A 21,784-nucleotide genomic window follows, 5' to 3' on the forward strand; every position below is an offset into this window, starting at 1 on the left:
AAAAAAAAAAAAACTTCTACATCCAATTTAGCAGCCTCCTCGGGAGAGTATGTGGCCTGTTGCCTATAGAGGTTTCCCTTAGGGATGCTGGAGACAATTTGCATGTCTCTGATCTCATTGTTAGTCTTTAGGCAGGTATGCAGGGTGCCTTTGGGAAGCATATGAAGTGCATAGCACATGGAAGGGAAGGTCTTCCTGACGAGTTTTCCCGTGGTTTCAACAGATGTGCCACTGAGCACAGCAAGGAGATTAGTAGACTACCTAAAAGTCTTAAAAACATCACTAAGAAGCAGAAAAGGCAAACCCACAGAACAGAACAGTTCTGCAAACCACATGTGTAATAAGGGACTTGAATATAGAATGAATAGAGAAGTCAAGGGATGTGATTTATTTGGCACATGTGCCACCCTATGTTCAGTGCCAAGTACTGACCAAAAGAGTTAATTAATTAAATGATAAAAAGAACATGGGGCTGAAGAAATAACCCAGCAATTAAAAACACCGCTGCTGCTTCTTCTTTTTTTTTTTTTTGTTTTTGTTTGTTTTTTGGGTTTTTGATACAGGGTTTCTCTGTAGCTTTGGAGGTTTCCTGGAACTTGCTCTGTAGACCAGGCTGGCCTCAAAGTCAGAGATCCACCTGCCTCTGCCTCCTGAGTGCTGGGATAAAAGGTGTGCGCCACTACCACCTGGCTGTTTATTGCTCTTTTAGAGGACTTGAATTTGATTCCCAGGGATCCAGAGCCCTCTCCTGGCCTCACACAGACATGAACATGCACATGAATTTAAAACAAAGCATATAAAGAACACCCATAGAGGAGGAATAAAGAGACAACTCATTCCAAAATACAGACAGGGATCTAAATAGACATTTCTCCAAACACAAAAAAAATGGCTGAACACACATGAAAAGCTGCCCAGCAACTTTAGCCATTATAAAAATACAAATTAAACCTCTAAGGTAACAATTCATACTTCATGTTCTCACTCCCCACCCTACCCCACCTTTTCTCTGTGTACCAAATGGACTGCCCTCTCCCACATGGATACTCATTACGTCTGGCACCACTGGTGTACCAGTCTGGACCTCTCCTCCCATAGCCATGTCCTCCTTCAGGCCTTTCCAGAGCTCTCCAGAGCCAGGTTAAATAAGAATGTTCAAGGCCAGCCCACTCTACAGAGCCAGGACAGCCAAACAGCCAGGACTGTTACGCAGAGAAACCCTGTCTTGGAAAACCAATAAAAAAAAAGGGCTCAAGTGGTTTACCAAGGCAAGAGTCTTTGTGCTGCTACCCAGTCTCCTCAGACCAGTGTTCTGGCCATTGGTGAGGGGATCCAGTGGGGATGGGGTGGATCATGCTTTTCTCCTGTGTAGAGAAAAGTGTACTAAATGGATTCCATTTTCTCACTTAGAATTGCTTTTAGTGATAATTTTTCCTTTAGCTTTGCCTGTTGACACTTTGATTTCCAGGCAGCGCACACAGACTAACTCAAAAAGAGAGCACAAGTGCCTAACTTACAGTTAGATGGCAATGAGGAGTCCCCGTCTGCTCAGGTCTCATGGAAAGCACTGGCAGGTGGATGTCTGAGTTCAAGGCTATCTTGAGCCACATAGCAAGTTCCAGGCCTACAGAGTGAGACCTTCCCTCAAATTAATTAATGAATTTAATTAAATTAAAAACAAAAGCTGGGCATTGGTGCACACACCTTTAATCCCAGCACTTGGGAGGCAGAGGCAGGCAGATCTCTGAGTTGGCGGATAACCTGATCTAGAGAGTGAGTTTCAGAATAGCCAGTGCTACACAGAGAAACCCAATATCAAAAAATGAAATAAATAAATAAAAATAAAAACAGAAAGTTCCAGTGGGTTATTGCCCTGTGATTATAGAAAACACGTATATACTATATTACCCTATATCCCAAAAAACTTTGAGAAGATAATATTTAACTTATTAAATCATTTGTTAAGCAATGTATATGTATGTGTCTATCTTATCAAAATTCATATAATATGTCCTATTAATAGGCACAGTTTGTGTTAACTTTTTTAATTTTTAAATTACAACAGGCAAGTATTAGCAGAGCGGAACTGGTTTTTTACTTTATTTACCATCCTTGCGTGTTGTTTACTCGTGCAGGTGTTGTTCTAAGCACCTTCCGTATGTCAGTTCTTTCCATCCTTATAACAGTAGCAGGGAGTGGCTACTGATGTCACCGCTGTCTCACAAAAGAGGATGACTAGGAAACACGGAGAAGTCATCCGGCTTCCCCACCGCCACACAGCCAGGCCTGTGGTTAGACTGCAGCCTGGCTCTGCATCTGTGCTCTTAGCTCCTGTGCCATGCCGCTTCCTGTCATCTCGCATCACCGTCCATTGTCAGAGCTCTTCCTAAGAATCCAGGGCTGGACTCTTGTTACGTGGGCAGTGAAGTGAATGAGAGCGATTACCTAAAGGGAAATCTTGTTAGCGATGTAGACAGCACTTAGCCACTGCAGACCTGAAGAATGTTCTCCACTATTTGTTGCCAGGCATCTGACTGTCTGATTGCTGACAAGAACAGGGAGAGGCTGCCTCTGTGGCTGTGTGGGAATGCAGTACCTGATGTTGGAGAGTGCAGAACTGCGGAGGCCTTCCCTAGCTTTCTAAGCTGCTCTTGTGGGTAGAAGGAGGTTTCCTAGCTTTTAAAATGTCTAGTGAGGGTTGAGTCTGGTCTGGTGGCTCCTTAATCCCAGTTTCTTCACAAGACACCTGTGGGTAGAGCAAGTTTCCTCAGGAGCTTCACCCTTCTTACGGGGGCTGTGCCAGCCTCCACTGTGTTCCCCCCTCTAGGCACCTCAGAGGAGAATGCGTTGCCACATACCTCAGCCAGGACCCAGCTGCCCCAGTCCATGAAGATTATGCATGAGATCATGTACAAACTGGAAGTGCTCTATGTCCTCTGTGTGCTGCTGATGGGACGTCAGCGAAACCAGGTGGGTGCTCCCCAGCCTCAGAGCAGGAGGGGTGAGAGCAGACGCCGCATAACCTGTGGGTTATCTAGGTGCACCTGCACACTCTCTAGCTCAGCAGAGGCTGTGGGTTATTTGCCTCCTTGTAAGGAAACCAGACTGAATCTAGAGACTGGAGCATCTGCTCTGGGCTTCAGGCACCAGTTCTAGATAGCAACTGTGCAGGCCAAGAGAAGACCTTTATTTTAGTAATGTAAGATTAAAGACATACACTGTGTGCCAGGCGTGGTGGTGCTCGGGAGGCAGAGACAAGTGTGGTCTCCATAGTGAGTTCCACTACAGGAACTACAGAGAAACCTTATGTTGAGAAAAAAACTGACTCTGTGAAGGGCACACCAATTGGTTCTCTAATACCAAATGGTCAGCCCTGAAAACGTACATAGAAGTAACATTACATAGACTCTGCAGGTTGTATTTATGTATTCAGAAATAGTCTGTGCGTGTGTGTACACACATATATTTCTATAACAATGATTAAAGAAAAAGAGGCCATGAATTGAAAGAGTGAAAATGAAGGTATACATGGAAGGGTTTGGAGGGAGAAAAGGGAAAAGAGAAATGATGCAATTATAGACTCAAAAAATTAAAATATTATCTTTTTTAAAAAGGCCTGTCATGTAGGTGCAGTAGAGCAACTGAGCACCAAGGCTTTCACTGTTATAAACCTTGTAAAAAAAAAAAGTATGTGTGTGTGTGTATCACCACATATGTGCTGGTTCCCATGGAAGCCAGGAGAGGACACCAGATTCCCTGGAGCTGGAGTTGTGAGCCACCTGACATGGATGCTGGGAACCAAAGTCAGGGGCCCTGATGACTGACAAAGAAGGGCTAGGTGAAAGTGAGGCTGAAACTCAACAGAGAAACCATTAAACCTGTAGCCCTGTGTTAGAATGGGGTGTGCAGTGTCTTTAAGTGAATTCCAATGACTTGGGAGCTTTGCCCTGTGACCTTGTCATTTCTGCCTTCATGGCATTTCTCCTGGACATTTGTCTGCAACTTTCTTCTGTAGTTGCTATAGATACATCCTGGGGTCTCCATCACAGCTTGGGTTCATGCACCACCCTCCTCTAGGCCTTTTGAAATTTCAGTGAAAGCCTCAATGATTCCATAACTCTTGCATGCTGTGTGCCCAAAAAAACCAGCATCACATGAGCTGGGCATAGTGTTGTAAATCTATAATCCCAGAACTCAGGAAGAGAGGGCATGAGGATACCAAGTTCAGAGCCAATCTGGGCTATATAGCAAGACACTGTCATAAAAACAAAGCAAAAGACTAACACCCTGCGAGTGGTAGTAGTAAGGTGTGCTGCTAAGTTAGGAAATAGCTGGGTCCCCCTGGACCACAGCTATAGTGGTCTTTAGTGTCTGGGAAGTACTTCCTAGATGGCCCTGTGTGAGCAAAGCACCCTGACCACTGTCTGCTCTCAGCAGAGTGCTCCAATGAGCTTCTGACCTTAGGGGCAGACCTGGAGCTGCCTGTTAGGTGCTTTCCTGTGTTTTCTAGGCCTGTGCATAGTGCTTGGCTTCTTTTTAATGGCCACGGATCTCTTTCCCAACCACATCCTCTTTATCCACAACTTTCAATTCCTTCTTTTTCTGGCTAACCCACTTTGCTTTATAAGTTCTTCTATGCTTTTTGCTCCCAGTTTTCGCTGTCAAATTAGCTTAAAGCAGCCAGTAGTAACCATGCCACAGCCCAAATGGTATGCTGTCTTAAAATTTCCTCCTCCTAATTAATTAGCCTGTCACCTTTAAACTCAGTGTCCCATAAAACTTTAGGATATGGCCTGGAGAGATGGATCAGTGGTTAAGAGTGCTCTTCCAAAGGTCATGAGTTCAATTCCTGGCAACCACATGGTGGCTCACAACCATCTGTAACGAGGTCTGCTGCCCTCTTCTGGTCTGCAAACACACACAGACAGAATATTGTATACATAATAAATAAATAAATATTTAAAAAAAAACTTTAGGATATGGGCAAAATATAAAAATTATTTACCAGATTGTATTGGGAATGACCTCTATATCCTGTGCCCATTGAAACCTCATGAATAGACTTTTTTTTTTTTGTCAGCTTGGTTTTTTGGGTTGTTTTGTTTTTCAAGACAGTGTTTCTCTGTATAACCCTGGCTGTCCTGACTCACTTTGTAAACCAGGCTGGCCTTGAACTCACAGAGATCCACCTGCCTCTACCTCCCAAATACTGGGCTTAAAGGCGTTTGCTACCACTCCAAGCTTCGTGAGCAGTCTGTCTCTATGGTCTGCTTTTCTATGGTACTCTGATCTTTTGAGCTCCAGTTAGAATCTCTTATTCAGCTGAGTGTATTTTCTTTAATCAGGGTTTTATGTCACTATGGAAAGCTGTCTGGATGAGGAAGATTTATTTCAACTCATTGTTTTAGAGGTATCTTGTGGCAAGAAGAGTGTTACACAACAGAACAGTCCCTGTTGTGACAGCCAAGAAACAGAGAAAAAGACAGGAGGGGCCAGGGACAAGGTACTCTGAAGGATCTGTCCCCAGTGATCTGCTTCCTCCAATAGATCCTTCCTTTTGATCTTTGATCCTCCTGAAATAGCACCTACCAGCTGTGAACTGACACAGTCACAGGTGCCAGAGTCAGCTAAGACTCTGACTCCTTTGCCTGTCTGGAAAAGCAGGATTGTTTGAGATACAAATTTCTCTCCATAGATAAGGTTGGTTTTTTTCTTGTGATTTAAGAACATTTTCTTGGGACTGAAGAAATGGTTCAGTGTTTAAGAGTGGCTACTCTTCCAGAAGACTCAGGTTTGAATCCCAGCACCTACATGGCAGTTCACAACCGTATATAAATTCAGTTCCAGGGGAGCTGACACTTTTTTTGGCCTTAATTGGCATTGGCACACATGTGATGCATAGGTGTATATGCAGACAAAACATCCATACACATACAATAACAAAAACAAGTTAAAGACCATCATGTCTCTCTTTTTTTATGTGTCTGGGTGTTTTGCCTAACCGGGTGTCTATGCACTGTGGGTGTAGTGCCCTCAAACACCAGAAGAGGGTAGTAGATCCTCAGCGACTAGAGTTACAGAAGATTGTGAACAGCTGTGTAGATGTCCAATCAAAGCCTCTGGAGGAGTAGCCAGTACTTTTAACCACTGAGCCATGTCTCCAACCCTTAAAATTAACAAGTTTCTAGCTGGGCATGGTGGTACACACCTTTAATCCCAGCATTCGGGAGGCAGAGGCAAGTGGATCACTGAGTTTACAAAGCATGTTTCAGGACCACCCGGGTTACACAGAGAAACCCTGTCTTTAAAAAAAAAAAAAAAAAAATTTAAGCCAAGTAGGATGGCACACTCCTCATGGTGAGTTGCATTCCCAGAGGATCTGATGCCTTTCCTGCTTCTGAGGGCACCAGCACACGTGTGCATGCACTCACTTGTACACCACACACAAACATTTTCTGTGCAGTCAAGGTAGAAGCTGCGTGGATGCTGTCTTTAAGTGGCAGCACTCGGTTCCTCTTCATCCTGAGGGTGGCTGTCTGTACTAATCTTGGCACACATCCGTCTCACTATGGTGTCACTGTTTCCCTTCCCTCCTCACACAGGTCCACAGGATGATTGCTGAGTTCAAGTTGATCCCAGGACTCAATAATTTGTTTGACAAACTGATTTGGAGGAAGCATTCAGCCTCCGCCCTTGTCCTCCATGGTCACAACCAGAACTGTGACTGTAGCCCGGTAAGCAGGAGACCTGGGAGCAGCAGGGTGTTCACTAGGCGTTAGCTCTTTAAGGGCTGCTGCCGACCCTGAGTGTCTCATTCTTGAAGATGAGATCAGAGAGGAAGTTGTTATTTCTCAGGGGACGTTAAACTGAGAATCAGGCATCCTTTGCCACTCAGCTTTTCAGGAGATCGTGACTGAGTCACAGAGCCTCTGAGCTTCTGTGTTCTTGGACAATAAAGGTCATGTGCCCGTTGGCCTCAGAGCAGCCCTCCCAGCCCCTTGTCAGGAAAGTGCTCCAAGACCTGAAGTTAGTAAAGCCAGCAGAACCTGGCGCCCTGGGTTCCTGCACTGCATTTCCTCAGTGCCTCCTCCCATTTTGTTGTTCTCTTTGGCCTTGTCAGAATGCTTTTCTTCTGTCCATCTGAGTGAATAATTTAAAAGGAGTATAGTTTGCATTTCTAGATAACATGTCTGACTTATTCAGAAATCACTTGGTCTTTGCTGTGTAAACACACTACATCTTCTGTTTTTCCTTTTGCAATTTATCTCTTTAATGGTTTGGTCCCTTGGAGATGCTTCTGTGATGCCGTTAGCTTGTGTTTGGGATGTTTGGGAGGACCCGTGCAGCCTCTGCCCTGGACACTCCTGAGCCAGTGCATTAGGAGGAGCCGATCTGTATTTATGTTAATTTCCTGGCCCTGCTCCTCGATTAGAATTGCTTATTTCTCCTGGGAAGCTCCCACCAGCCAAACCTAAGTGGCCCAGGCCTTCTTGCCCAGCTCTCTGGTTCATAGGTTGACTCTGTCTGGTTACTGCAGGACATTGAAGCCATAGCCTTATTGGCCTCTCTCTCATCCACACACCTCCCTCAGCTCCTAAGCATCTCTGCCCAGGATCTCTGGGCCAGGTCTTTCTGATACTTACAGGTTTTCATTTTAGCTTTTAAGCTAGCCTCACATGTAAAGGGACTTGAGTGATTTTTTTTTTAATCTGCTATGCTATGACATTGTTGGTATAAAAGGTTTGCATTCGTTTACCTTGGCACTGGTCAGGTATGAAAGTCTGACTTTTCAGCTAAAGAAAAACCCCTGCGGCCGGGCGATGGTGGCGCACGCCTTTAATCCCAGCACTCGGGAGGCAGAGGCAGGCGGATCTCTGTGAGTTCGAGACCAGCCTGGTCTACAGAGCTTGTTCCAGGACAGGCTCCAAAGCCACAGAGAAACCCTGTCTCGAAAAACCAAAAAAAGAAAAAAGAAAAAAGAAAAAAAGAAAAACCCCTGCTGTGCTTAGGACAGGAACTCAAAAGAAACAGTGTCACAAGACAGGGATGTCACCAGAGTCCATACTTATTTTATATAGAAGTATCCTGACTAATATAGCTTTAATGTGTGTTATAGGACATTACCCTGAAGATCCAGTTTTTGAGGCTTCTCCAGAGTTTCAGTGACCACCATGAGTAAGTATATGTGCCCTGGAGGTGGAATCTCCAGGCAGTTCCCCTCATCTTCTCTCTGACTTCTGACTCAAAGGCCTGGCAGGAGCCACCCAGTGTCCTGGTGTGGCTGTCCTTCCTTTATCTAGAACTGGGTTTTTCCTGCATCTTCACAGCCCCTCTGAAAGGACAGAAGTGGCTGCCACTCATTACCCTTGGAGCAGCACATTTCTTCAGTAACTGGCCTTGAGCTTCAGAGAGCCCTGACTGAAAACGTGGGGGGCTCCCACTTCCACAATGAAATGTATTGACCCCCCCTCCAGCGCACACACTTTTTGAGATGTTCTAATCTTTGATTTTTAATGTTTAAGCTTTTAGTGGAGAATGTACAAGAAAATAATTGTCCATTATAAAGAAAACAGTGCAGGGAAGGAGGAGAAGCCCGTGATGTAGGACTTAGCTTTACAGTAAGGACTTTGGTGACCCAACAGCTGTGTATGCATAAAGAAGTGGGCACACTGGTACATGGCTTCTGATAGTTATGTGATTATTTGTTTATTTGTTCATTCATTCACTTATTTTTTGGTGTCCCAAAGAAAGCCAGAAATGAAAGCTTAGAGGGTGAGTTAACTATGGGGAGTTTGTCCTTTTGGTTTTCTCACAGTGCTGGGTGTTAACCTGGCTTTTAAATGTTGGTTTAAAGTTTTGGAACATTGTATAAGCTAATAGAATATGCCCAAGGACAGTGTGGCCTGGGAGCCTCTATCTCTTTTGTGATTCTCTCTTGTGAGAGCATCTGTGGCTGAAGGCACAGATTTTATTACAAAATTGCACTCATTTTCTTTTTGTCTTTGGGTTTTTGGGGGGGATGGTGTGTGTGTGTGTGTGTCTGTCTATCTGTCTGTCTGTCTGTCTGTTCCTAGCTTTCTTCAAACTCTCAAATGAGCATTTCTGTATGCCTGGCTCAGAGGATGCAGCGAGGAATGGAAATACTATGGCCTGTGCTGTCATGAAGGGACATCTGGGAAGGAAGTATAGCATTGGAGAAGGTCGCCAGTGAGAGGGCACAGTGTGTGGGAGCAGAACTCAGCTCTGTGAAAGGACAGTGGCCAGGTTTCCTGCCCGGCTGCCTGGTACCCAGTGACGCTTTACTGCAGAAGCAATTTGTGAGCAGAGGCCTGAGTGGGGCAAAGAGGCAGCCTGAGAGAGTGTTCTAGCCAGAAGGCCCACATGTGGAGAAGCCCCTGCAGGAAGGACATGGCATGGTCAGGGCAGAGTGTCCAGATGGTGTGGGTGTGAGCTGCTCAGTGTGTAATGTGGCTGCAGAGGCGGCCTGGCTGCACAAGGTCTCTGAGTCATGTTCACTCCCAGGTATTACACACCTGAAGTGGTGGGGTTTGGAGGAAGCGTTTTCAATAGTGACAGAGTCCAAGCCCTATTCTGAAAACCACCCAAGGAACCATGTGAGAGTTCCCTTCCTGTGGAAAACAGCTGAGGATGCTGGCTCTGTGCTGCACAGACCCATAATGACAAGCCTGGATGAAGAGAACAGCTCTGTCACAGCTGCTCAGACCTCTGCTTAGGTGACTCTGGCCACTGAGAACGAACGCTGCAGCAGGGCTAGGCTCCCAGAGTAAGATGGCAGATGGACTGGACATGCTGAGGTGCCGGTGGCTTTGAGAAGTCATATAGAAATGTCCAGTGCACAAGATGGAGACCTGGAGATGCCGAGGGAAGGGCCTTGGTAGTGAGTGGCAAGCAGGTGTGGAAGGGCTGCTGGAGTCTCAGTTTCTCTTCCCCACAGCAGGGACAGAGCTTACTGCTCCACTGCAGGGCCGCTCAGCAGCCCCAGCCCTGCCCTTTACCCTTTGAACCCATTTGTTTCAGGAACAAGTACCTGCTGCTCAACAATCAGGAGCTAAATGAACTCAGTGCCATCTCTCTGAAAGCCAACATCCCTGAGGTGGAAGCTGTCCTCAACACTGACAGGTGATCCTGGTGGGGGACAGCTGTGGCTACAGGGCTCGCAGGAGGGCACACACAGGTGTGCATACTTGCCCTTTCTCACGCGTAGCTACCATGCCCCACGGGCTTCATGTGCTAGATACTCACATCTCTTGCTTTCCTAACTGAACATCACAGCATCTCTCAGAAGGAAGAGCCATTATCATCTTCCTCTCTGTATGGAGAGGATAAAGGCAATCTCTCCCTCCACCTTGTCCCATGCAAACGGCCCCTTTGCTGTCATCCTTCTCATCCCCTGCCCAGTGACAGCTGTGCCAAGCAGGGTAAGCAGATTCTTTACCCCCTGCCAAGAATCAGGTCCTGTGTGCTGGCTGTGTCTACCTCGTCTTTGGGAACAGCACAGTGACATGCCAGGCTCACAGGAGTTTATGGACCTTATCCAGAAACCAGAGCCATTAACTCCCCAACATCCTGATAAGATGAACACAGCGCTGCTCTGGTGTCTGCAGGGGATGGAAGTGGAACTGCTGTGTGAAGAGAGAGGTTAAGGGCCCAGACACCTGCCACCATGACAGGCCTAGTCGTTTTCTTCTTCCTTTGCCTCATAGACAAGAAACTGGGGCCTGGAAGCCCACAGCTCAGCTGGAAATGACCCCAGGGCAGGAGAGTGAACTCTGGGCCCTGCCCAATTGGTACAGACTTTGTTCCATCTGGCATACTCTGCTGTAGCCTGGATTAAACCCACTTGTGATATAAATGGCCCTTCCTCTGGCTGTTCTCAGCCCTGTCTGTCCCCGGATGTGCCTCTGCCTCTTGCCAGCCAGTCTGAAGAGAGAAAACTGGCCTATGCAATAGAAATGCGCGTGGCTGTTGAATTGACAGCTGCAGTCTCTGATGTCCTGACACAGGGTGGAGCAAGAGAGCATCCCTGCCTCGCCTGTTCTGTCACCTGTCTGCACCAGCACAGGAACCTAGCTCATTCAGATCTGTCACCGGTGCCCTGTCCCTTTGATTTTAGGAGTTTGGTGTGTGATGGCAAGAGGGGCTTACTAACTCGGCTGCTGCAGGTCATGAAGAAGGAGCCAGCAGAGTCTTCATTCAGGTGAGTCTGTGACAGGCGCACTTCTTAGGGGGTCTAGGAGCCAGGGTTTCCCAATTGGCTAGTCTTTCATCCACTCCTTAAGAGTGATCACCAATGGGGGAAGTTGGCCTCACTGCTACTGCCTTCATGTGACTCAGTGGGTAAGTATGTGTACCCCTGTCACATACTAACAGGGTATGCCAGGGGGTGACTGAGCATTCATCCAGCTGGCACTAGAGCGGTGGGGCAAAAATGGGATCCAGGCCCTGTGTGACATTACCTGGGGTTATAAGAAATAAGCGTGAAAAGGAAGAAACCTGCTTCAGTGCAGCATGGGAAGAAACAGATCCAGCAGCTGCCCCAGAAGCCATCTACTAGGTGGCCAGGCACCAAGGAAGAGGCTGCAGAGTTCCTAGCCACCTGGGAAAGTTAATGAAGACCACAGACAGGAGGGATCCCAACAGGCCTGGGTGTAAGGCTCTGTCCCTACAGGGTCTCTGTCACCTTAGCCTTTCCTATTCAGACCTTCCCTTGTGGATCCCAGCCGAGCCCTCTGGTCTACTCGGTGTCTGTTTTCTCTTTAGACCAGCTCAGTGACTTGTCCACACATGCCCTACTGCTGGCCACACACCTCCCTGGCTCCAAAGTTCATGTCTTTCCAGTCTTCTGAGAGTGAGCCTAGAGTATTTTCACATGGAACTTAACTAGCGGCCACTCTTTGAGCCTTCATGCCACTACCTATGCCATGCAAACCCTGTCTGGTACAGCCGCATGAAAGACAGGTCCCTGCTGAGCTGTGAGCGCCCTGATAGGGGGATAGCAATTCTTTGTTCGCTGCTCTGTCCTCAAGATCTAAGGATGAGGCCCAAGACTAGAAAATGTTCAATAAATGTCAGATACTTGGCTGCAGACAACTCTAGCCCTGGGGGATTGAACCTCGACCAGGAGAGGGCAGCCATCGCCACCCGGGTCAGGGGTCAACATTTGGGTCACAGGTTTTGGCAAGCCCGGGCTGTGGAAAGTTTCCTCCGAGGGACCACCTCCTATGCAGACCAGATGTTCCTGCTGAAGCGAGGCCTTCTGGAGGTATGGCTGAGGAGCTGGGGTGTCAGGTGCCGTCCTCCCTAGCCCTTCTGGAGGTATGGCTGAGGAGCTGGGGGTCAGGTGCCGTCCTCCCTAGCCCCTTTCTCTGAGTTCTCATTCTGAGCCTTAAGTAGTTTGCTCAGGGACAGAGTCTGGTTTTCCCAAGTGCACATTGTTCTAGTGTTTGCCCTGGGTTGCCAGCTCTGGGCTCCCTGTAAGTACTGCTAAGTGACTGAGGGACTCAGGTCAGCATGCAGGAATATAGACTATAAAGTTACCCAGCAAGGCCTTGGACCCTGAGGATATTTGGTATTGACTACAAGTTAATATTCCCATATTTATCAGTGACCTACAAAAAAAAAGATTCATAAGGGAGCAAATGGCTGAATTACACATGGTTTTGTTATTGTTGTTGTTTGTTGTTTTTTTCATTACTATGAACAAGAAACTGACCCATAAATTGTAAAGGAAAATAATTGCCAAATCAATATAAGTTCAAGAAAGTGAGTTGAGCTTGATGGAAATCCCAGCTTTTTAGAAGCAGAAGCAGGGGTTCTACAAATTCAAGGCAAACCTTGTCTCATATAAACAAAGCACCAATGAAAGAAAGGAAGGAAGAAAGGGAAGTAGGGGGGAAATAAAAAACAGGCAGAAAACAAAATTGGAAAATGTGAAAACAGGAGTTAAATTGGCTTCTTATTCTCAATAAATATTTATTGATTCTTATGTTTTAAACAGTCTCATTGATAAACCTAAAGACAGCCCTTAGGGTCACAATGTGTATACTGCACTTAAGTTCTGTCCTCCATTTACTTAAGTGGCCCTAGTGCTTGGACAGCAATCCTGCTAGATCTGGAGACAGACACTTTGTCCATGAAGGTGGCTGCAGAGCAGGTCAAAAGCTTCATCTGCGAGCCCTGCAAAGCGAATATTCCTTGCCTACCCAGTGCCTCTCTGCTGAGGTTATTCACCTGGCTCTTTCTTCCCTTGGAGCCACTAAGTAGCCTCAGCAAAGAACCTAGAGAGTTGTAGGTTCCATCCACCTGGATGCTGGCTTGAAGCAAGCAAGTGTTCTGAGCTTCAGGCCAGGCCTGAGTGGCAAACAGGCAGGAGCAGCCCCATGCACACCCTCACCCTGTCCCCTGCTCACCCCAGCACATCTTATACTGCATTGTGGACAGTGAGTGCAAGTCGAGGGATGTACTCCAGAGCTACTTTGACCTCCTGGGAGAGCTGATGAAGTTCAACGTCGATGCATTCAAGAGATTCAATAAATACATCAACACTGATGCAAAGGTAAGGCTCGCCCAGGGGCCCCATGGTGTTTGCTGCAGCATCGGTTGTCTGGGATCCAATGGGCAATGCGCAGATGTTCACTACACCCACTCTGTCATGCTTTGAGCCAGACCCTAAGAATGTTAGGTTGAAAACTATGGCTGGGTTACAGCATCCTAGCAGACCCCCAGGGACAGCAGGCCACTTGGTGTATCTTACCGGCAGAGTAGTGGGGCTGGGGCAGTAGTGGGGCTGGGGCAGATCAGTGCCCCTGGCCAGCAGCCCCAGCCAGCAGCCCCAGCCAGCAGCCCCGGCCAGCAGCCCCGGCCAGCAGCCCCAGCCAGCAGCCCCAGCCAGCAGCCCCAGCCAGCAGCCCCAGCCAGCGAGTGCCGTCTCTGCCCCAGTTCCAGGTGTTCCTGAAGCAGATCAACAGCTCGCTGGTGGACTCCAACATGCTGGTGCGCTGTGTCACTCTGTCACTGGACCGATTTGAAAACCAGGTGGACATGAAAGGTGAGGGAACCACGGCACCAAGACAAGTGGTGCAGTATGCCTGCCAGACACCTGGCCTCCAGCCAGGAATTGCTGAACTTCTTTCCCAGATATCTCTGTGCCTGGGGTCAAGTGGTGGTCTTGGCTCAGCTGTGTTGACTTCTCCATGATCATGCATTCTTTAATGAACAAGTACAACATGTTAGTAAATGAAAAAGCCACCTTTCTCTGGACCAACATTCAGCAGTATGCTGGGTCCCTTCATTCTGTTTCCAGAGCAGGACTTAGTGTGTGGCTGTGATGGGTGGGGTGTCAGACCTCACCTAGAATTGTGTGTAGCTAAACATATGTGTACATACGTGTCTTTTTTCCTATGAGGTCTGTGGCGCCAGTTTCTTAGGACACTTTTAAAAAGGACAGTGTCCCTGATCATTATCATTGGTGGTAAAAAAAAAAAGCATCCTGGTAAGAGTTAATTAGACCATTTACCTGTTGCTTTCATTGGTTAATTAATAAAGAAACTGCCTAGGCCCATTTGATAGGCCAACCCTTAGGTGGGTGGAGTTAACAGAACAGAATGCTGGGAGAAAGAAGCTGAGTCAAGGAGTTGCCATGATTCTCCCACTCCAGACAGCCGCAGGTTAAGATCTTTCCTGTAAGCCACCTTGTGGGCTACGCAGATTATTAGAAATGGGTTAGATCAATATGTAAGAGCTAGCCAATAAGAGGCTAAAACTAATGGGCCAGGCAGTGTTTAAATGAATACAGTTTCTGTGTAATTATTTCGGGTAAAGCTAGCTGGGTGGCGGGAAGCAGCCCGCCGCTTATATCACTACATTTACCTCCTGTTTCTTCTAAAGCAGAAGGGTCTCTTAGGAGATTGGTCACATGGCCTTTAGTGTAATCAGGCATGGGTGACCTTCCCAGTAGTCTGGTAGGTCATTTGCTCAGCGCTCTTTGCATCTGGACTGAGGCAGTGAACATAGACGTGTGAGAGCTGTAGAAACCGATCAGCCACGTTAGAAGTTCTGGAAAGTGGTTCAAATTTGACTGTTTCTGTATATGTGTGTGTGTGAGAGAGATTTATATCAGTGTAGGTATATGCACATATGTATACACACATGTGGAGGCCAGAGGTTGACATCAGTTCTCTTTTTTCCTCCTTTTTTTGAGCAGAGTCTCCCACTGAAGCTGCATCTTGTAGATTCAGCTAGGCTGGCTGGCCAGTGAGCCTCAGGGATCTGCCCTCATCTGTGTCCTCCAGCTGGGGTTTTAATACGTATGCTGCCACACTGGGTTTTCACATGGGTTCCAGGAATCCAAGCTCTGAACCTCACACTGTGTAGCAGTGCTTTACCCAGCGGACCATCTCCCAGGCTTGCTGTGTTTCTTTATGGTCATTTTCGTCCTGTCTTCCTGAGAAGGAGCATACCTAGGAACTGGAGCTGGTGACAAACTGGGAGGGAGCTGCAGGAGGGCCACTTCCTGAGCATGGTTCCGAAGCACCAGTGGGATCGCTGAGATTTGGTTTAGCCTGATAACAAAACGGTTGGAGATTGATCCTGTTGTTGCAGGCTTTTGTCGTTGATGTATTTTTAATTATGTGTATGTAGCAAGCTTTCTTGTCAGACTATATTTGGACCACCATCCCTCAAATGATCCTGAGACTTATTATTAATTATGAAAGCTTGGCCTTAGCTTAGGCTGTTTCCCAACTAGCTCTTATAACTTAATTCATATTTTTTTTGATCTACATTCTGCCACATGACTCTGTGACCTCTGGAGAAGGCACTTCTGGCTTTCTCCAAGTCTGCTGGTGAAATTGTATGCCTAGATTCCTGCTCCCAGTTTCTCTCTCTTTGCCTGGAAGTCCCGCCTATTCTCTCCTGTCTAGGTATTGGCCATTTACCTCTTTATTTGACCAATCAGAAGGAGCCTTAGGCAGAAACACATCTCTACAGTGTAAATAAATATTCTGCAACATTTTTCCCTTTTTGTCTAAATAAAAAAGGAAAGGTTTTAACTCTTAACATAGTAAAACTGTATATACAGTAAGAACAGATATCAGATGAGAATCACTTTCACAATGTCTAATCCATCTGCATTTGGCAAATTCAGAGAAAGTACTGTGTATTATCTATCCTATCTTAGGGAGTCCAAAGTTTTATACCTAAACCATTTTCTGTCATAACATGTATTGAATGAAAAATGGATGAAATTTATGCCCTGGCAATGCTGAAGCATATATGGCAACTCTGTTGAACTTGTCCATATATTGGGTTTTATGATCTGAGTTGATGAGGATGACTGACCAGGTCTCTTCCTCAAGAGACAAGTTCCTCTTTCTATCAGAACTTATATTAACATCCTAAAAATATTTTTTAGACCTTAAAACATCTTCTTAGATTAACAGCTTAAGCTTCTCTGTCTCTCAACTTTATGCACTTGACATTTCTTTTGTGAGTGTCATTTTCTGAATTTGCCAACAAGGACAATTTTACTATAACTATCGAAGCTTCAGGCCCATCAAAGACCTGAGAAGTATATATTACCATCTGAGAACATGCAGAAATGGTGTAGGAGGTCCTTCTGTTTATGTGTTGCTTTCATTGGTTAATCAATAAAGAAACTGCTTGGCCTGATAAGGCAGAACTTAGGTAGGCAGAGAAGACAGAACTGAATTCTGGGAGGAAGGAAGCAGAGTGAGAAGGCCTCCATGGAGATGCCAGGTCAGATGCTGAATCTTTCCCAGTAAGCCACAACCTCGTGGTGATATACAGATTATTAGAAATGGGTTAAATCAAGATGTGAGAGTTAGCCAGTAAGAGACTAGAGATAATGGGTCAGGCAGTGATTTAAATTAATACAGTTTCTGTGTGATTATTTTGGGTGTAAACTAGCCAGGCGGCCAGAACAAGGGGCCCTACTCCCTTTCAACACAAAACAAGCAACTTCCAAAATGGTAGAAACTGTTGGGAAATGCATCTTCAGCCTATAGGCCTAGAATATCTGACAGGCTTCTTTTTGAAGCAGGAGTTTTGAAGGATTGTCCTACCCTGTCTTCAAAGTTTGGCAGTCACCTTTTGTGTCCTGTTTGTCCGGTTTGGACAGCATACTATTAGCAGTTGAGGCAAAGGCAGGTAGTTTCTTGCCCAGTGACTACTTATGCACAATAAAAGCAAACTCCATATGAAGGTTCTTCGATACCTATCATCCTTTTTTGAAGTAAATTGGTGTTGCCAAGAGCAGATGTGTCTTACTCTCGTGAGAATTCTTAGGTTATTAAAACATCTTAAATGCTGTATTTTGTAGGTCTCTGAAGTGTTTGAATATCATCTATCTATCTAAAATATATCTCTGTTTAACCTTGAAAATATACCTAACATGACTACAAGTTTGATAATTATAGATGACTTACTACTAACCTGTGTTTATTAATTATAGATTACACTTTTACAGTATGATACCTTAAACAAGAGTAGAAACATATATACAGTATAGCAAAAATAAATTTGTATCAATACACAAATCCATAACAATGTAAATATTTGAGATTAATAGTTGCTTTTTAAAATAGATTCCTATCCTTTCCATATCCCCCTTTTTCTTTTTCAGAATGAGATCCCTGAATCTAATCTCCTTTGCTCAGTTTTCTCCCTGACCATGACCAACAACAGCTTGTAACCCCCCCCCATGATAAACATCCAAAATCCATTGAGTGACCAAAAAACGATCCACACCACCTCTTGGGAATGTGGGTGTCATATTCTCCAGACTGCTTCCTGTCATGTGGGGGTGATGGCATCTCTAGGGGACCCTGAGAAAATTGCGACAACAGTCAAATCCTGGAAGAGCTAGCTATTGTTTTTTTTGTTTAGTCTCTGTGTGGTGAGGTAGTGTAGAGCTTATCTGAAGTCTTGACTGGAGCAGTGTGTGAGGCTGGACCATCTCAGCTAGCAGCTTTGAAGCTGTTCTGGTTGCAGAATTTTGAGGAAACTGCAGCAGAGGCACTCTGAGAGACTGGATCACCTGGGATACTTGTTTTCCTTGGTGTCTGGTCATTTTTTTTTTCTGAAAAAACAAGCTTTTAAAGGTGATATATGTATTGACACAATTATGGAGTGTGCCATGTGCAAAAGTCAGTCAAAACAAAGATTTTTTGTTCTGTATTTGAGCAGGTAAAAGCATCTGTAACACTGTAAGTCTGTCTATGACCATTTTCTTTTCTTTCTGTAGCATCGTAAGCACATTTTTTAAGCTGTATAAGCACAATGCCCCAAGCAAGAGTAGAAATATACATACAGGATAACAGAAATAATTTTACATTTGTATCAATAAATTAAAATCTATACCAATGTAAAATATTTTGAGATTAGCAGTTGTTTTTTTGAATTAGAGTAGATTCAATAATCTACCCCTTCCCCCATCATTTCTGTGTCATATCCTCTTTCTTCTTATAACCAATAAGAAATTCTAACCAACCTTCCTTAAATATAACAAACATTTATTTGGGAATGTGGGCATAGTTTTCTAGACTGCTAATTGAGGTTGCTGGTAATCTTTGGGGGACCCTGAGAAAATTTAGGATTATGATCAGGTCCTGATTGGAGTATTTGTGAGACTGTATCATCTCAGTCAGCAGTTTGAAAACTGTTCTGTATGTTGAATCACCTGGGCCATCAGTTCTCATCAGAGATTTTTCAGGGGTTCCTCCTTGATCAAACCCAATTTTTCTTAACCCAGAGTAAATATACAGCCTCTTATTTCCTATAGAAACAAAATAACAACCTTTCCCCCAAAGTAAAATATCTTTTGATTTAAATTTTGAAGTCAAGATAATTTTAAAATATATGGGTTGGTTTGATATAGCAGCTTCCATAATCCAAGGTCTTTTAGCAGCCAACAATTTTAAAAACAACACAATAATATACATAATCCAGATTCTCTGTGTTTTCCATCTTTATGTGGCTTGCTATAATTTTATTAATCTACTCCTTTTTAAAGGACCTTTTCTGTCCTTTTTATTTTCTTTTCTTTCACAATCCTACATGTATTTTTTAACACATTGTAAACCGTTTAGAGGGGTTTGGTTTTGTTTGTCTGAATCTGTCTTTACTGAATATCTCTTTTTGGTTTTTTGAGACAGGGTTTTTCTGTGTAACCCTGGCTGTCCTGGCACTCATTTTGTAGACCAGACTGGCCTTGAACACACAGAGATCTGCCTGACTCTGCATTCCAAGTGCTGGGATTAAAGGCCTCCACCACCACCACCACTCCATATCGCTATCATTTTCTGACCACTTGAGTCTTTCAACTGCTAAGTGGTGTTACTAAGATCAAAGTGGCAGCTTTGGCCACTGGCTCTGCCCCGTTCCTTTGTTCCATGAGCACCTCCTTCATGGTAGAAGTACTGGCTGGAGGCATATTTACCACCCCAACTCTGAGACATTTCTGAGTCCATGCTGCCATCAAGTAATGTGCCACCCACTAAGTGTTTGGTAGTAGGACTTCTTAAAAGAGCCACATGGTTTTTGCTGTTAGCACTGAGTCAGGAAGCCATCTCTTAAAGGAGGCAAACAGAGCCTACCCAAGAAAAAATGGTTACCAAGAAGCCAAGTTTGATACCATTTTTGTGTGTTTAGAATCCTCTTTACAGATTTTTCAGGTTTTATATGTAAATTCTTGCCCCGTGTTGGGTGCCATGTAAACAGATGTTTCCTATCCTGACTGACTGATCCCAAATAACTGAGAGACTGAATATGAATTATAAATGCTTGACAGAGAGCTCAGGCTTGTTGTAATAGGTGCGGCGGGGCTGCCTCCCCAGCACCCCACTGCCCACAAGGCTAGCTTTACCCGAAATAATTACCTGGACACTATATTCTTTTAATCACTGCTTGGCTCTTTAGCTCTAGCCCTTACTGGCTAATTCTGATATCCCGATCAACCCATCTCTAATAATCTGTGAGCACCAGTCTTAGTGAGCACCGGTCTTACCGGGAAGATTCTAGCCTACGTCCATCCTGGGTCGGAGCTTCATCGCGTGTGCCTCAGAGAGCAGAGCTCTCGCCTCTGCCCGCAAGAGTGGAGCATCGTGTCTCTCTGAGGCATCTGCCCCCACGAGCAGAGCTGTCGAGTCTCTGACCTCACCTCCCAGCATTCTGTTCTGTTTACTCCTCCCACCTATGTTTTAACCTATCAGGGCAAGCAGCTTCTTTATTTAATTAACCAATGACCGTCCTCCATCACAGGCTTGTTACTAGCTAACTCTTACATTTAAGTTAACCCATTTCTATGTATGCTTTGCAAAGTGGCTCATAGCTTTTTACCTCATTTTTTTACACATCCTGCTTGATCTACAGCTGGCTGACTGGCTGGCATCTTGTCTGACTCTGCCCTCTTTCTTACCAGAGTCCTCTGTGTCTGGCTGTCCTGCCTATACTTCCTGCCCAGCTTCCGGCCTGTCAGCTTTTTATTAACCAAAGAAAATAGGACATATTCATGGTGTAGGAAAGGGTTATTCCACAGCAGGTGCATTCACCTAGTCTTCTGCCACCAGAGCATTCCCACCTGTCACTCAGAAACCTCAGTCAAGTGCTCAGTAGCAGGGCCTCTGTAGGCCTCAACCACCGAGTCTACTTCAAAGATTTTTTTTTCAGCTTTCTTAGGCCCTATGTGAATTTACATGCCACACGTTGGGCACCAATTGTAGCAAGCTTTCTTGTCAGACTATCTTTCAACCGCCATCTCGCAAATAATGATCCAGAGACTTATTATTAATTATGAAAGCTTGGCCTTAGCTTAGGTTTTTTTTCCCCAACTAGCTCTTACCACTTAGTTAACACATATTTTTTAATCCACGTTCTGTTTTCCCCAACTAGCTCTTACAACTTAGTTAACACATATTTTTTAATATTCCACGTTCTGCCATCTGACTCGGTTACATCTTAGTATGGTACATCTGACTTGCTCAGAGTCTACTGGCAAAATCACATGCCTAGACTCCTCCTCCCAGGTTCTCTCTGCCCAGAAGTCTCACCTGTTCTCTTCTGCCTAGCTGTTGGCCATTTAGCTCTTTATTAAACCAATCGGATGGCACCTTAGGCAGAAGCACAGATTCCGCAGCATGTGTGTGGGTGTGTGCGTGTGAGTGCAGGAGTAGGTGGAGGCTGGAGCTGCATCTCTCCAGCCCCTAACATAGTTGTTTCAGCGGTGAGAGGCCACCAGCTATGGAGTCAGGACCAAAGTGGACTTAACCAGCGGCATGGGGGACCTGCCCCTGGATGCACCTGCTACTCACCTGTGCTTCCCTCCATAGTGGCTGAGGTCCTGTCCGAGTGCCGCCTGCTCGCTTACATATCCCAGGTGCCCACCCAGATGTCCTTCCTTTTCCGTCTCATCAATATCATCCATGTGCAGACACTGACGCAGGTAAGACATCCCAGCCAATGAGCAGTCAGGGACAGTAGATTGGAGATCATCTTACTGATTTGTGCTTCCCCTCCAGAAATGTAATTCCTCTTAGGGTGTTGCCCAGTGCCCCGGTTTACAGGAGAACTAAGATCAGATGCCAGGTCTCCTGGGGTCACAGTCAGTTGAGGCACGGATGAGATTGACACCGCATTCTTCTGACTCAAAGTCCGTGTTCTTCCCTGTGCACCCTACCCTACCTCTGGTCAGTGTTCTTCCCTGTGCACCCTACCCTACCTCTGGTCAGTGTTCTTCCCTGTGCACCCT

General features: G+C 45.5%; 1 protein-coding gene across 2 annotated transcripts in view; it reads left to right on the top strand.

Moving 5' to 3' along the window:
• The window catches only part of Trpc4ap (transient receptor potential cation channel subfamily C member 4 associated protein), a 71,927-nt gene that overhangs the window by 48,243 nt on the left and 1,900 nt on the right, over positions 1–21,784 (top strand). The window contains exons 9-17 of one of the 2 annotated variants that reach the window (XM_005363074.2): positions 2,804–2,970; positions 6,603–6,734; positions 8,117–8,175; positions 10,039–10,140; positions 11,135–11,218; positions 12,193–12,283; positions 13,436–13,576; positions 13,960–14,068; positions 21,366–21,478. In XM_005363074.2, coding sequence (XP_005363131.1) covers positions 2,804–2,970; positions 6,603–6,734; positions 8,117–8,175; positions 10,039–10,140; positions 11,135–11,218; positions 12,193–12,283; positions 13,436–13,576; positions 13,960–14,068; positions 21,366–21,478 — 998 coding nt within the window. The remainder of the gene's footprint in view (positions 1–2,803; positions 2,971–6,602; positions 6,735–8,116; positions 8,176–10,038; positions 10,141–11,134; positions 11,219–12,192; positions 12,284–13,435; positions 13,577–13,959; positions 14,069–21,365; positions 21,479–21,784) is intronic. The other variant, XM_005363075.2, reaches the window with a different exon arrangement.

The sequence above is a fragment of the Microtus ochrogaster genome, linkage group LG8 (assembly GCF_000317375.1).
Source record: "Microtus ochrogaster isolate Prairie Vole_2 linkage group LG8, MicOch1.0, whole genome shotgun sequence".
NCBI lineage: Eukaryota > Metazoa > Chordata > Mammalia > Rodentia > Cricetidae > Microtus > Microtus ochrogaster.